General features: G+C 38.8%; 1 protein-coding gene across 1 annotated transcript in view; it reads right to left on the bottom strand.

The window, feature by feature from the left end:
• The window catches only part of Otc (ornithine transcarbamylase), a 99,964-nt gene that overhangs the window by 71,916 nt on the left and 14,172 nt on the right, over window positions 1–13,876 (bottom strand). The window contains exons 2-3 of the mRNA XM_057759715.1: window positions 1,731–1,806; window positions 151–257 (exon numbers count right to left, since the gene is read on the bottom strand). Coding sequence (XP_057615698.1) covers window positions 151–218 — 68 coding nt within the window. The 5' untranslated portion in view covers window positions 219–257; window positions 1,731–1,806. The remainder of the gene's footprint in view (window positions 1–150; window positions 258–1,730; window positions 1,807–13,876) is intronic.

The following is a 13,876-nucleotide window of genomic DNA, read 5'->3' as shown; positions in this document are numbered from 1 at the left end:
GGTCGACTGGAAGTTGGGTTTCCATGGCAAAAAGCATAGAGGCATAGAGGTATAATGAAAAGATCTGGGTCCCAGGGTTCCTTTTATGTCTTGCACATAATAGGCCTTTAATAAATCAGTAGGCATTTATTGATTCTGGTATGAGCTTACATCGAGCACCAGTGACTCCCCCAGCCAACTCCCAGGTCACTGAGATCTGCAGCTTCACATCCGTGCATTTATCCATAGCTTGAAATTGACTGGTTTCAAATTCTCATCTGTGTCAGACAACAGGGTAGATTAGAATTTCAAAATAGGAAGTGATCTCATCACTGCAGAGCTTAAGATTTCAACAACTGTGATAGCATTTGTAAATAATATTCCTAGTGCACGTCCATTTGGAATATTCAGATAAAGTTGTTCTGCATAACACAGAAGGGGAAAACCTTCAAGCCAGGAAGGGTGGAAGACAATGCGGGGGAGGCAGCTGTCTTCTCTTGTCAGTTCATATGACTTAGCAACCCCTGGTAGGCATCTGCTAGACGTTTGTAGAATACCACAAGTAAACGTCATTTGAAAGTCAGCTATGGCTACTTCAGGAACAAACACGGTTATGAGAGCATCATTGATGTTGGCAAAGAAATAAATCTTGGCTCTTCCCTTCTATTTATGGGGAATGATTTTGGATGATCAGGGGGAAAACCAAATTTCCAAACTTCTGCTAAATCTTATGTTCTAGAAAGAGCACTCCAAGCAGAAGCAGTTGTTTCTAAACACACAGGACAGAAGGCAGAGGGTGAATGTGCCGAAGAGGAGAGTGGATGGCTGTGTGTTTGAGAAGACAGTAAAGCATCTTTGTGGTGGAAAGACAGACCAGCTGGACAGGTCTCAGGGACTGAAACTATTCTTAGAATACATGGAGGGGAGGGGATGCTGGTCCAGATCCTGAAGAGCACATGCCACTAGAAAGCTCCGAGCTTCACCCCAATATTGTTAGAAATTTGTGCCATCCACACAACCAACTCATAGGTGCAGTGTTTGGGCAAAATGCAAGACTTTAGGCTACAGAATGTGGGCAGCATTTCAGAAAGTAAGTCACCAGCCCTTCTAATTGAAGGAAGTAGAAGCTCAGAGTTGGAGAGGGCTAAGAGAAATTGAAGTTACCACAGAGACCGGGTTAGAGGCCCCGCACCACAGTTGGGAGGGTACTAAAGGCTATTTCCTTGACTCTCAAAATGAAGCTATATCAGTGGAATGGAGAGGTACATCTCAGCTAGGCCGACTCTGATTGCACCACACATGGGGGGCTTTTTTTTTTTAACCATTTAGGCTTTTGTACTTGTATAAGTTATTTGTCTCATCGTTGCCACAAAAACACCAAGAAAAAATAACTTAAGGACTAAAAGGATGATTTTGTCTTACAATCATATGGTGACGATGGCCTGGCTGCAGGAGCCTGAAGTAGCTGGTCACATTGCATCCACAGCCAAGAAGCTCACCTCCTTCTCTCCTTTTCACTTATTCCAGGACTCAAGCCTTTGAAATTGTATTGCTCACATTCAGGGTGGCTCTTCTGCCCCAGATAACCTAATTTAGAAATTTCATCTGACAGAGATTGGTTTCCATGGTGATTCTAAATCCCATCAATTATCAAGTTGATAATTGAAATTAACCATCACATGACAATAGTCATCCTCAGCACTCATCCGTGTGTACTTACTTAGCATCAACTGCCTTCTTTGGCGCCTTACCTTTCCATTTCAGACATTCCTTCATCTCTACCACAGAAACGAAATAGCCATGCTTAATCGTTGTCCTGGGTGGGCTCTGAGAAATATAGTGATAAACAGGGAAGATGAGTCACGATTTATGTAGACTATATATATAACTGAGCCCAAGCAACTTGTCACTTATTCTTTTGCTTCAGGGCACATGAGACACCCACTTCCCTAGCTTGGTCTGATGACTGTGTGGTATAGGATGGGTTTCCTACATGAGGTATTATTGATCTTTGATGAGTTATAACAATTGGGGGCTTTTCAGACCTGTAGAGAATTATAGAAGATTGTACAGTAAAGCAAGGAAGTTGGCTGTAGACTCAAAGAAAGGGACAAGTGGCACATATGGATAATCACAAATGATCACACCAGAAAGGATGGATACCCTCCATACACTGACTGTTTAAAGGAAACTCTGCCACCACCAAGCACACCAAACCATGATGTTTGTGTCTTGTTCTTGTACCCCAATACCCCCTTCACCATACTCACAAATAATGTCCACTTTATAGTTCAAGCTTTCTGCTTGAGAATATGTTCCTCATTTTGGTCCCTGCCCTTTATATGAGCAGCTGTAAAGTATGTTCAATACATGCCTCTTTGTTATTGTTGCTGCTGTTTGTTCTTTTTTTCGAGACAGGGTTTCTCTGTGTAGCTTTGGGGGCCTGTCCTGGATCTAGCTCTGTAGACCAGCCTATCCTTGAACTCACAGAGATCCACCTGCCTCTGCCCTCCGAGTGCTCGGATTAAAGGCATGCACCACCACTGCCTGGTCTACAGATGCCTCTTAACAGTCTTCACTAGAATTCATTTAATTTCCCTCATAGCCCATGGCAAGTTGACCATCAACATATGTCGTATCAGTGGCTCTCCTGACTCATTTTCCTTCTACCTTCTACCCTGCTTCTGCTTTCTAAGATTTGTGCTGGCTGATTTTATGACAACTTGACATAAGCTAAAGTCATCTGAGAGGAGAAAACTTCAATTAAGAAAACACCTCCGTAAGATTGGCCGGGCGTTGGTGGAGAAACCCTGTCTCGAAAAAACCAAAAAAAAAAAGAAAAAAGAAAAAAGATTGGGTTGTAGGCAACCTGTAGAGCAGTGATTCTCAACATGAGAACCCCTTTGCAAACAAACCTCCATCTTCAAAAATATTTACACTACAATTCATAACAGTAGCAAAATTACAGTTCTGAAGTAGCAACGAAAATAATTTTATGGTTGGGGGTCATTACAACAGGAGGTATTAAAGGGTTGCAGCTTTAAGAAGATTGAGAACCACTGTTGTAGAGCACTTCTTAATTAGTGATTGATGGGGGAGAGCCCAACCCACTGTGGGTGGTGCCATCACTGGGCTGGTGGTCCTGGGTCCTATAAGAAAGCAGGCTGAGCAAGCCAGAAGAAGCAAGCCAGGAAGCTGCAACTTCCATGGCCTCCACATCAGCTCCTGCCTCCAGGTTCCTGTCCTGCTTGAGTTTTTGTTCTGACTTCCTTCAATGATGAACAGTGATGTGGAAATGTAAGCTGAATAACAGCCCCCCAACTTGTCTTTGCTCATGGTGTTTCATCATAGAAATGGAAACCCTAACGAGACCAATCTCTTTCTATACACATAAAATAAAAAATGAAATAGATAAATACTTTTTAAAAGATTACGAATTTGAGCTCTGAATAAATAAGTTACATTATTGTAGTGACAAGTACTGATTTATTTCAGTGTTACTAGTTGCATAAATAATTTGATAGCATGTTCTCTTTCTGATTTTTAGAAATCATAGCTAGACAGATGGCTCAGTGGTTAAGAACATTTCCTGCTCTTTCAGAGGACCCAGTTTTGTTTTCCAGAACTCACTTTGGATGGAGTTGCTTCTAAGTTCAGCTTGAGGAAAGCCAACACCCTCTTCTGGCATCTGCAGGAACACATACACACACACACACACTTCACATACACATGCACATGGCATACACTCATACAGACACAGACATCTTCTTACATACATATATAGTAATAAATATTTAAAGAGCCTTAGAAATCACAGAATTTGCATACAGCATACAGTACATGTCTAGATCTTAAAAGTTTTGTGAAATTGTTGAGGGTGATATACCTGAAGCTTAATTTGAACAAATGGGCTTATTTTGCTGCCTGAAATGAGCATGCATCATGTGAGCAGGATGGGAAACAACCTTAGAATGAGGTTGTGATTGGCAGTGTTAGAAGGTGGGAAGGAATCTTAGTCATTCATGACCTTATTAAATTTCAACACCATTCAACCTCATGACCTTTCCTACCATCAAACCCCCTTACAGTCTAAAATAATAAATGTCTTTACTATTTAAAGCATTCTGAAATTGGATTTTCTTAAAAAATTGTGCACTGGTAGCCAAATGCCAACAACACAAAATTAGCTTAGTATTTGAGGTTTATTTCTCCTGTAAGAACAAAGAAATAGCAAAATCCTTCCAATAGGTGTGGATTGTGGTTCAGATCCACATATATTGGTTGAATAACCTTGAACAGGTAAGTTTCTTCACTTGCAAGTGGAAAACAATACTTAAAGAATTTTATTTTTGTTTAAATTGATGTATTTGATCTTTAAAGACTTATTTATTAATTATGTGTGTTTGTGAGTATGCATGTGTGCATACATATATGCGTGTGCATGCATGAGCACATATGCAGACACCCATGAAGGTCAGAAGATAGTGTTGTATCTTCTGGATCTGGAGTTACAGATTGTGAGCTAACTGGTATGGATGCTAGGAAGTGAACTTGGGTCCTTTTTAAGAGCAGTATGTACTTTTAACCCACTGAGCCAGCCATATCTCCAAACTGATATGTTTTGTTATTGATTGAAAACTGTAAATTAGTATATCATAATCTTAACTTTTTTCTGTGTTTACATGAATTTTAAGACCTACCTAAAATTGAGAGGAGACTATTGAAGTGTCCCGCTATATTACTATGTAAACTGCACAGATTAGATAACCACCACTACATCTGGGGCACAGACTAGTTCTAACAATCAAAGACTACCTTTGAAATGAACATGTAATCACATTCTCTTCTCTCCTAAGCCATGAAATATTAATCTTTTCTCTCTTTCCTGCAGTTTTTATTTTTCCATAATACAATACAAACAGAACCATATAGTATAAACTCTTTTGAGACCAACTTCTTTCAGTCAACATGATGTCTCTGAGATTTATCAGTTATCCATATTATTATACTATCACTATGGTGTTCCTTTTTATTAAGCAGTATCTCTCTGTGTGGATATATCAGTTTATTTCCCAATTTCTTCCATTAAGGAACATTTCTGTTATCTCTTGTTCAGAGAACTTGCCAATAGATCTTCTGCAACCATCTATGTATAGATTTTGGTAAAAATATAAATACTATTCATCTAGGTTAAACACCTATAAAAGATGTCTTCATTACACAGTAGATGTGGGCTTAACTGTCAGTGTTTTCTAGGAATAATTGCTATGCATCCATGTCAGCAGTGGTATTCTCAGTATTTTTTCATGATTGCCATCCTAATTTATGATAATAATTTACATTTCACTAAAGGAGAATAATGTCAAGAAATTTTCCCTTTGATTAGTTGTCATCCCTATATCTTTTTTTTTTTTTTTTTTTAGAAATATAGGTTAAATGGAGGTTCTGTTGAACTCGTCCATATTGGGTTTCATGGTCTAAGTTGATGAGGACGACTGACCTTCCTCAAGAGGGCATCAGATCTCATTACAGATGGTTGTGAGCCATCATATGGTTGCTGGGAATTGAACTCAGGACCTCTGGAAGAGCAGACAGTGCTCTTAACCCCTGAGCCATCTCGTCAGCCCCCATAAGATCTTTATTGGATGTAGTTTTTAAATTCCTTTAATTCTTTTATATCTCAGAACAGTACCTTTCATAAAAGAAAAAAATTGTAATCTGATCAAGTTCAGTTTATCATCTTATTTTGTTGTCTTCTAAAGATTTTATAGCCTTACATTTTATATTCAATTCATATCCATGACCCATTCTTAGTTGTTTTATCTAAAGTTTTAGATTTATGTTGAGCCCCTCCCCCTCATAAATTGGTGTGCAATTTCCCTTTTCTTATGGTCCCCTATGTCCTAGGTCATATCCATGTGCTGTAGAATCCAGTAATTCTTATTATCTTTGCAGTGCTTCATAAGCTGTATATAGCTTAGATGTGCATGAGAACTGGCAATGGGAAATAAAATTAAATCAAGATAGTGAAAAAAATCAAATTACCTATCATCTGGCTATATTTTTCTTTCCGTGTATAAATATGTCATCTGAGGAGCTCATGATTTATAGAAAATCTGAAAATTACTGTTCAATTAACAGATGGTAATGGGACTTTGACTGAAAATATTGACTTAGGGATGTTCTCTTTCTACGTCACTGCTAAATATTTGTTCAAACAGGCAGGCCCTAGGGAAAACTGTGAAATCAGTAAAGATTATCTGCACCCCCTTCCTCACCATCCCCTTTCAACTGAGACATTTGAAGATCAAAGTTCTGAACCATGTGAAATGCTGATCAGCAGACTGGATTCTAATATTTCTTCTCTCTTGTGAAATAGAAAATATTACTGTTGAAGTCATTCTCCTTTTATCATTTACTCTGACAGTTCTTGATTTTGAGCAGAGCTAAGAATTTTGCAGAGTTTAGATAGCAACGAAAAATCTCAACTGTTCCCGAGTGCTTTTCATTTTGTGATCTGGTAAATTTCAGCAAAACAGAGAAGATTGTGAAATTCATAGCACAATTACAAGATTGGAAAAAGGCAAGTAAGTATGGTAAGTAATCCAAGTTTGTATCTGAGGCAGATGAGATGCACAGGGCCAATTCTCTTTCAAAGATACCTTTTGTTTGCTCAAGATCCCACTCAGAATTCTAGAGCCATCTCCTCTCCCATAGGCTGATTCCTATCCCACCCCTTAGAAGTTCAGAGATCAACCTGTGCATAAAGGAGATTTATCAGCTCACCAAAGGCTATCAGGCATTAAACAAACAAGGAAATCACAGAAGTTTAAAGTTCATCAAACATCTAAGTGACTAACAGACACTTCCACGGCCAGGATAATGGAACTGCTGTGAGAACCTTGGCATTGTTTTCCACTTAAAAGGGCTTAGTAGAAAAGCGCTGTCTAGGTAATAATTTCCATGATAATATTCTCTCTTGGAGCCCACGTCACATGTCCTTGAATACCCTCAAAAGTCACTGGTGAATGCATATTTTACAATTCTAGTTCTTGATGAAACCTGTATTCATTTTTCTGTTTGATACTTGTCTCTTTAAGCCTACTTGTGAACTCATCTTGCTCATCTGCTAGACAAGGTCATTGTCTCACCTTAAGCTATTGGTTTTCTCTAGTCATCTTTTCTTAAGACTGCTCCAACTATTATCATCTCTGTAGCCTGTAGAATGGGACATAGACATATCTAGAAAATGATCTTCATAAAAACCTTTTGTAACCATTATTAAAATTCGCATTGAACTTGGTTGAGGATTGTTCACTGGGTTTGGATGCTCACCATTCCTGATCTCTTTCTCCACAGTTTTTCTGATCAGTTGGACAATTTCTTCCAGGGAATCAAGTAAGATATTCAGCCACTCTGGGTTATTACCCAATGTACTGCCATTAGGAAATATTCAGGTCACAATGGGAATCATTGCAAGGAGAACTGATTCAAAGGTTTGGGAGTCAGCTATAGGATGGAGAGACTTTATTGTGTGTGAATTATTCAGTCTCTCTACGTCTCAGTTTCTTCCCCCTTTAAGAGGTGGCACTAGCAATTCCTGTTTGTAGCATTGTTTTTTTTTTTGTTTTTTTGTTTTTTTTTTTTTGGTTTTTTGAGACAGGGTTTCTCTGTGGTTTTGGAGCCTGTCCTGGAACTAGCTCTTGTAGACCAGGCTGGTCTCGAACTCACAGAGATCCGCCTGTCTCTGCCTCCCGAGTGCTGGGATTAAAGGCGTGCGCCACCACCGCCCGGCCTGTTTGTAGCATTGTTATAAGGATTAAAGATTATAGTAGATTGTAGAATACTGTAGCAAAGTGCGTATTCCAGCACTTGATAAATGCTTCTGAAAATTGCAACTACAAGTGTATGGGGAGCCCACCTGAGTCCTAGTTGTAGGCAAGTTCTAGTTATTTTCTTAGTAATAGAAGTATTGATGTCTGCTTCTTTCTTTCATCTATTATTTGGGATGGAATTTAAAAAGTCACTTTGCATCTAATTGCCAACCTCTTAACTAATCAAAGATCAAAAAGAAACAAATTCAATGTTTCTCAATGAGAAATGGTATCTTCTTTTGGATTCTTTTCCCCATAAATAATGTGAAAACAGAGAATGCTCTTCTCAGCACATAGACTACCTAACATTTTGAGTTTCTAATCTCTTACTGTTCTTGCATAACCCTGTCATGCTAATCAACCTACTTCATTTGGGATGGAAAGAAGATAATGCATTTAGTGATTGTGGAGTGCCTCAAAAGTGCAAAGCACTCTATGATGCCAAGAGCAGTTTTTGCTTGCCAGTAGAAAGTAGAAGTATAAAAATGGCTCGCAAAATCACTTCCCTACCAGGACTGCAACCCTACTCTTCCAGTTATAATTTGCAATTAAAGCCTGTTTATTCAAAGCAACAAGAGACATGAAAGCAGTTCAGGCATTTTCTAAAGTAGGCTTCTCCCAATCAAGATCAGATGACAATAATGTGTGAAGAGCACCTTCAGTTCCTGATGATGTCACTGACTCGCCTAAGCCAGAGTCACTTTCTGTAATTAATGAGTGTACTACTCACATCTCTTTTGCGCGTGCTGGTTAGCTTTCAAATGTTCCTCAACTTATAATGGGGGTTATGTACAAATGAGCTCATGCATTCAAAATGCGTGCTCCACAGAAAGTCGTAGCTTAGCAACACGGCACACAGAACACAGCTGGTGATTTCTCTTTGTGATCATGCAGTTGAGTGGGCACTGTGGCCTGCTCTTGCTGTCTAGCATAGGAGCTTATCAGACTGCATGATGTTCGAATGGAAAAGGTTTAAAAACCGGATTGCATGCTTATTTTCTGTTAAATTGATATTGTTTCATAAACTGTAAACTTATAAATCACAAGCTAGGATAGATATCACTACCATGTATCATTTTCCTTATGTGCTTTGAATCAAAGCAGCAAGACTCAGGGCAGAAAGGACAACTAGTGCAAGCAATCTGGTTTCAGAAAGGGGAGAAAGGAGAAGTGCATCGTTTAGTTTAAAAGAAACTGTATGATCAACTTAAAACAAAAGCCATTTGCTAGTTATCCTGCTATAATTCTAAGTGGAACGATGTTTTAAACTTGCCAGATGAAACTGCCTGGAAGCCAATCCAATTTTATGTTTGAAGGAATCTGGGAACTTTCATGAGAGGCTACAAAAGATCAAAGCATGCGAAAGGATGAAAAAAATTGTGTTTTCATTGAAGGGTATGAACATGTCCTTCACTCAGAATTTAGAGCTACTCTGGAACCAAAGTCATATAAAAGTATTTCACAGTTTTGAAACTGACCAAATTCTTCTGAACACTCTGTGCTGGTTTCTTGTTTTGATCCTGATACTGCCTTTGTTTTGCTAAAGTGATGCTGGCCCCTGACTTTGCTCCTTAACTCTATTAAGTAAGTATAATTAAAAGTTATTTGTGTTCAATTATTTGCTTATCTGCTTGTCTGATTGTGCTTTCTCTTTTCATCAATACCAATTTTCCCTTTATTTAATCAAAGTGGTAAAATAATTAGATAGATAAGAGATTTAAAGTAGAACTCAAGCCTCAACCTTGATAAGACCTTAAGGCCTCCTTAAATATCAACTTCCTTTATCATTGCCTGCCTTTAGATTCACCTTGATTTTTATATGCATTTTAAATTGGTAGAGAAGAGATAAGTTATTAAGAAAACTACTAAAATCAATAAGAAATCTCAAGAATCAAGTGAGGAAAATGCTTCTGTATTTAATATTACAGAGAAATTCAATAAATACATAGAACCTGGCATGTGTAAAAGTCCCATATTAAAAGAGAAACTGGCTTAACATGATCATTTGGACCAACTCATTATATAAAAAGGAAAATCTTACATCGTGTATTTATTACATTTTTATTGTGAACATAGTACCTTCCAAACTACAGTCAGGAGCATCAGCAATCATGTTTCAGACAGATGGAGCCTGAATATCTTAATCCAATTCTCTTCTCCAGGAACACTAGAAAAGTACAGTAACATTCTCCAAAGTCAAAAAGGTAGGAAGAAAGTGAGAACTACAAAATAACTTTGGTGTTCCTAATAAAAGTGCTTCCACCATGGACTGAGAAATAAAAGAAGATTTTAATGCACAGCATCAGACCTTCGCATCCAGCTCCCATTGTGCACCTTACTGTATTACCTTCCCTCTCTAAACCACAAAGCCAGGCTATGTGCAGAGGACCCAATGGATACTAGGACCCACCTAGGACATTGAACCTTGGATTACTGAGGAATAAGGCTGGTGAGATGTGATTTACAGTATTCTTAACAACAAACAGTGCTGGTTGTGTTGAGTTCTTAGCCTGGCCTCGCCTTGGCATCTAAAACCAATCCCTGCAGACTACAAAGGCATCAACTGTATCCAGATCCAAGCTTCTGTTGCTGTTGCTTTCCTTCCCCAGTTTACTCCCTTCACCCAGGCACTTCTCTCCAGAAAGCCTGTTAATTCTGACTTATATGATATTTTCTTACTAAATCCTTTTTCTTTCAAGAACTCTGATTTAGAAATTGCTATCATAAACTAAGGTGCAGAAAAACTTGATAAAAATCAGCAGTACCATTCCTCTCCAGAAATGCTGCAACAAATTAGCTCTCAATTGCCTACAGTCACCTGCAATGCCCACCGTGTATTTGACTCAGAGAGAATAGCCTGAAGGGCCGGAGGAACTAATCCAATGACAGTTAATGAGGTGGCTGCTCTTTATAACAACTAGCTTAATAGTAGAAAAGTCATTTGCCTTAGTAGAACTGAGGTGGTCAAATATAAACTCAGACTTGGAGTCAGTGTGCTGATGAATTATAATATCGGTGGTATTCACAGCCCTAACAGGTTTCAGTGGTACACATTGTGGTATTATCTGGGTTAGTGGGAAAGCTGAGAAATTGACACAGAAATATATGAGAGGATTTACAAGTCCCTATGAAGCCTGAATCCTTAATTCTCATGGAATCTCCCTTGCCAGATTAAGAAACCTCTCCTACCTTGCCCGCTGAAACTCTTGTTACCTTGATTGAAGATATTATTTCACCTGTGCGAGTCACCCCCCCAATGTGAAGCCAATTCTCTTCCTCCACTTTACTTTCATATTGGTTGTTGGATTTAACACGACCCTGAGGAGGTGACATTAACAAAGTCAAAAGCCAGAGAAAGCAAACACATTTCTAGCTTTCTAGTTTATTTTGTAAAACCCTAGGGAGTGTACATAGGGAAAGGGTATGAGGATGCTTATTCAAGGCTGAGAAATGCAATTTTAGGTCAGCATGCGTCTAACACCTCAAGATTCCTTGTAGATTGGGCAGCTCTCCTGAATCCAAGGTGTGCACAAGGCAAATGACCCAGTGAGCAAAACTTCCCACGGAGTGGAGAAGATCTGTGGCACTAATCCACACACCTTCGTGAGTAGAGCTTAATAGTTCCAAAGACGTGAGAAGATGGAAGGAATAAAATTAAGGGCTGGGGTCAAGAAGGTTCTGAGTAAAATGTGAGAGAACTTTCCATAAGGTAAGATGTTGACGGTCCTGTGAAGGTACACTAGAAGACACCATATGGAGGAATCTTAAGTCTGTCTTACTCCTAAATATTTCCAAAATAAACTGCTCTGACTCTTAAAAATGTTACATTGAATTTTAAGACTTTAAACATTTTATAAATGTCTATGTAAATGGTGGCTTAAAAACCCAAGATTATACTGAAAGTCATGTGTGTTCATTGTAGTTTAGAAATCAGTAACCCCAAGGGCTGAGTGGCATCGAATATGCGTTCCAACTGCTCAACATTTGATTCCTAACTAGAAGTGGGAGCTAGCCATGCATCACTGTACAAAGATCTAGGATGATAAAGATGGAAGTGGAATTCTTGAGAACAGGAAACGGAGGAAGGAAATGAGACAACTTGAAATTGCAAATACAAAACCAGGCCCTTTGTATTCTCTATTGTCTTACTGTTGTAGATTAATAAGAATTTAAGAAGCCATTTAGGAGTGAAGACTTCTTTTTAAAAAAGGGACAGAATATTCTTTCTGAACTTCATTTATGTACTTACACTGAAGATTGAACCTGGTACCTCGTACATACTTGATAAGCACTTTACCCCTGAGATGTAGCTGCACTCCTGAACTCTTTTGTTAATATCTGGACATCTCCAATTATATGAGTTTTAAAAATATGACTATTGAGAGAAGGAAGCATATGATTTCCCACCAGGGAAGTCTAATGTTTTTGATATTGTCTATTCCTCGGAAAGATGCAGGCTAACCTCACCCAAATGGATGTTCTCACCTAGGACCTTGCTCTTGAAACTGTGTCCAAAATATAAAGGGACAATGAAATTAGCAGCATGATGAAATCAATTGTGCGTGGCACTGATGTCCTATCCAGGTTGGTCCTGCCAAGCCAACATCCTAGATCCCTGTCTTGTCTTTCTCTGAGCCCTGGCCTCTCATTCAGTCTGTGTATCAGCTGATAGCTTCAAGTGATAGGTATAGTGTTTATGAGGCACGTGAACATAGACTATATCAAGGAATTAAAATGTCTTCCAGCTTTTTCCTGTGGTTGGCCAATGGAGTCACACAGGGAGAATGGAGGGATGGAGTGAAGTTCCATATTCTAACTCATTCTTCCACCCTTATGCTGAACCTTGGTTTGCCTTATTCTCAATAGAAATGCAGCTTTTCTTAAGGTAGCACTGTTCTAGCTTTTCCCATTTGGGTTCTAACAAATGCTCTATTCCTTGATTGCTTCGGGCCACACAATAGTAACAGCCCCCACTAAGTACTTGCACCATTCTTTCTGTTTCTTCTAACCACTTCTAAAATTAATTCTTAGCAAATTCTTCTCAAATCATTTTAATAATAGACTGCTATCTGTTAGTTGGAAACTCAGCTAACAGACATGTAAGTGCATCTCTTTCTGGTTAATGTTGTCATAAAGAAACACAACAGACATAGCATCCTACAAAAAGGACCAAGATGGAACAATACCTCTGAATTGACATGAAAGGTGAAAAACTTGGTGAATGGTTACAAATAAAAAGGAATAAATGTGAGGGCCCCTGTTGTACAAAAGCCATTAATGACCAATAGGAGAGGAAGGGGATGGGAAAATAGGGGGTATGAATATGGTAAATATCATGTACTTGTATGAAAGTATCATTTACAAAGCCTATCATTTCACTGAATATATGCTAACAAAAATGTTACTCACACAAAGGCGCAGATGAAAATTGTTCAAAATACACTTAGAAAGTTTAAAAGCCTGATTTCCAGTCACAAAGGGCAATGGCAAATAGCTGATATAAGAGTTTGTGTTCATAGGCACATAATTGGCTAACATTTGGGACATTCATTTTGAAGTGTCAGAGAGCCATTAGGTTCTCCCTCCCAATTCCTGTAGTGCTGTTCAAAATGTAAAATGCGTGTAGGTTTTTCCAGATGCCTTTTCTCCAGTTTCTTTGCTGTCAAAGAGAAAAACTGTGCTGTATTTGGAATGAATCAGCGTGAGAAAGCTATTAATCTGGCTCCATCTAGATGCACCAAGTTTAACTGCAGGGTCGCCTCCATTTGAGAATGGGAATGTGTGGAAGCCATGTGATTTAAAAAGCACAGGTAATGAGACACAAGAAATGGGAATGAAAACCATGAAATTTGATAGGGAATATGTGAAGCGCTTGCTGAAAGTGAGCACTGTCGAATTTATTCACACCCTCTCGCATGTGTTTTTTGTTTTTTCGAGACAGAGTTTCTCTGTAGCTTTGGAGCCTATCCTGGAACTCACTCCATAGACCAGGCCAGCCTCAAACTCACAGAGATCTACCTGCC

This window comes from Chionomys nivalis, chromosome X (genome assembly GCF_950005125.1).
Source record: "Chionomys nivalis chromosome X, mChiNiv1.1, whole genome shotgun sequence".
Lineage (NCBI taxonomy): Eukaryota > Metazoa > Chordata > Mammalia > Rodentia > Cricetidae > Chionomys > Chionomys nivalis.
The sequence above is the reverse complement of the archived record's forward strand: the minus strand, read 5'-3'. Positions and strand labels throughout refer to the sequence as shown.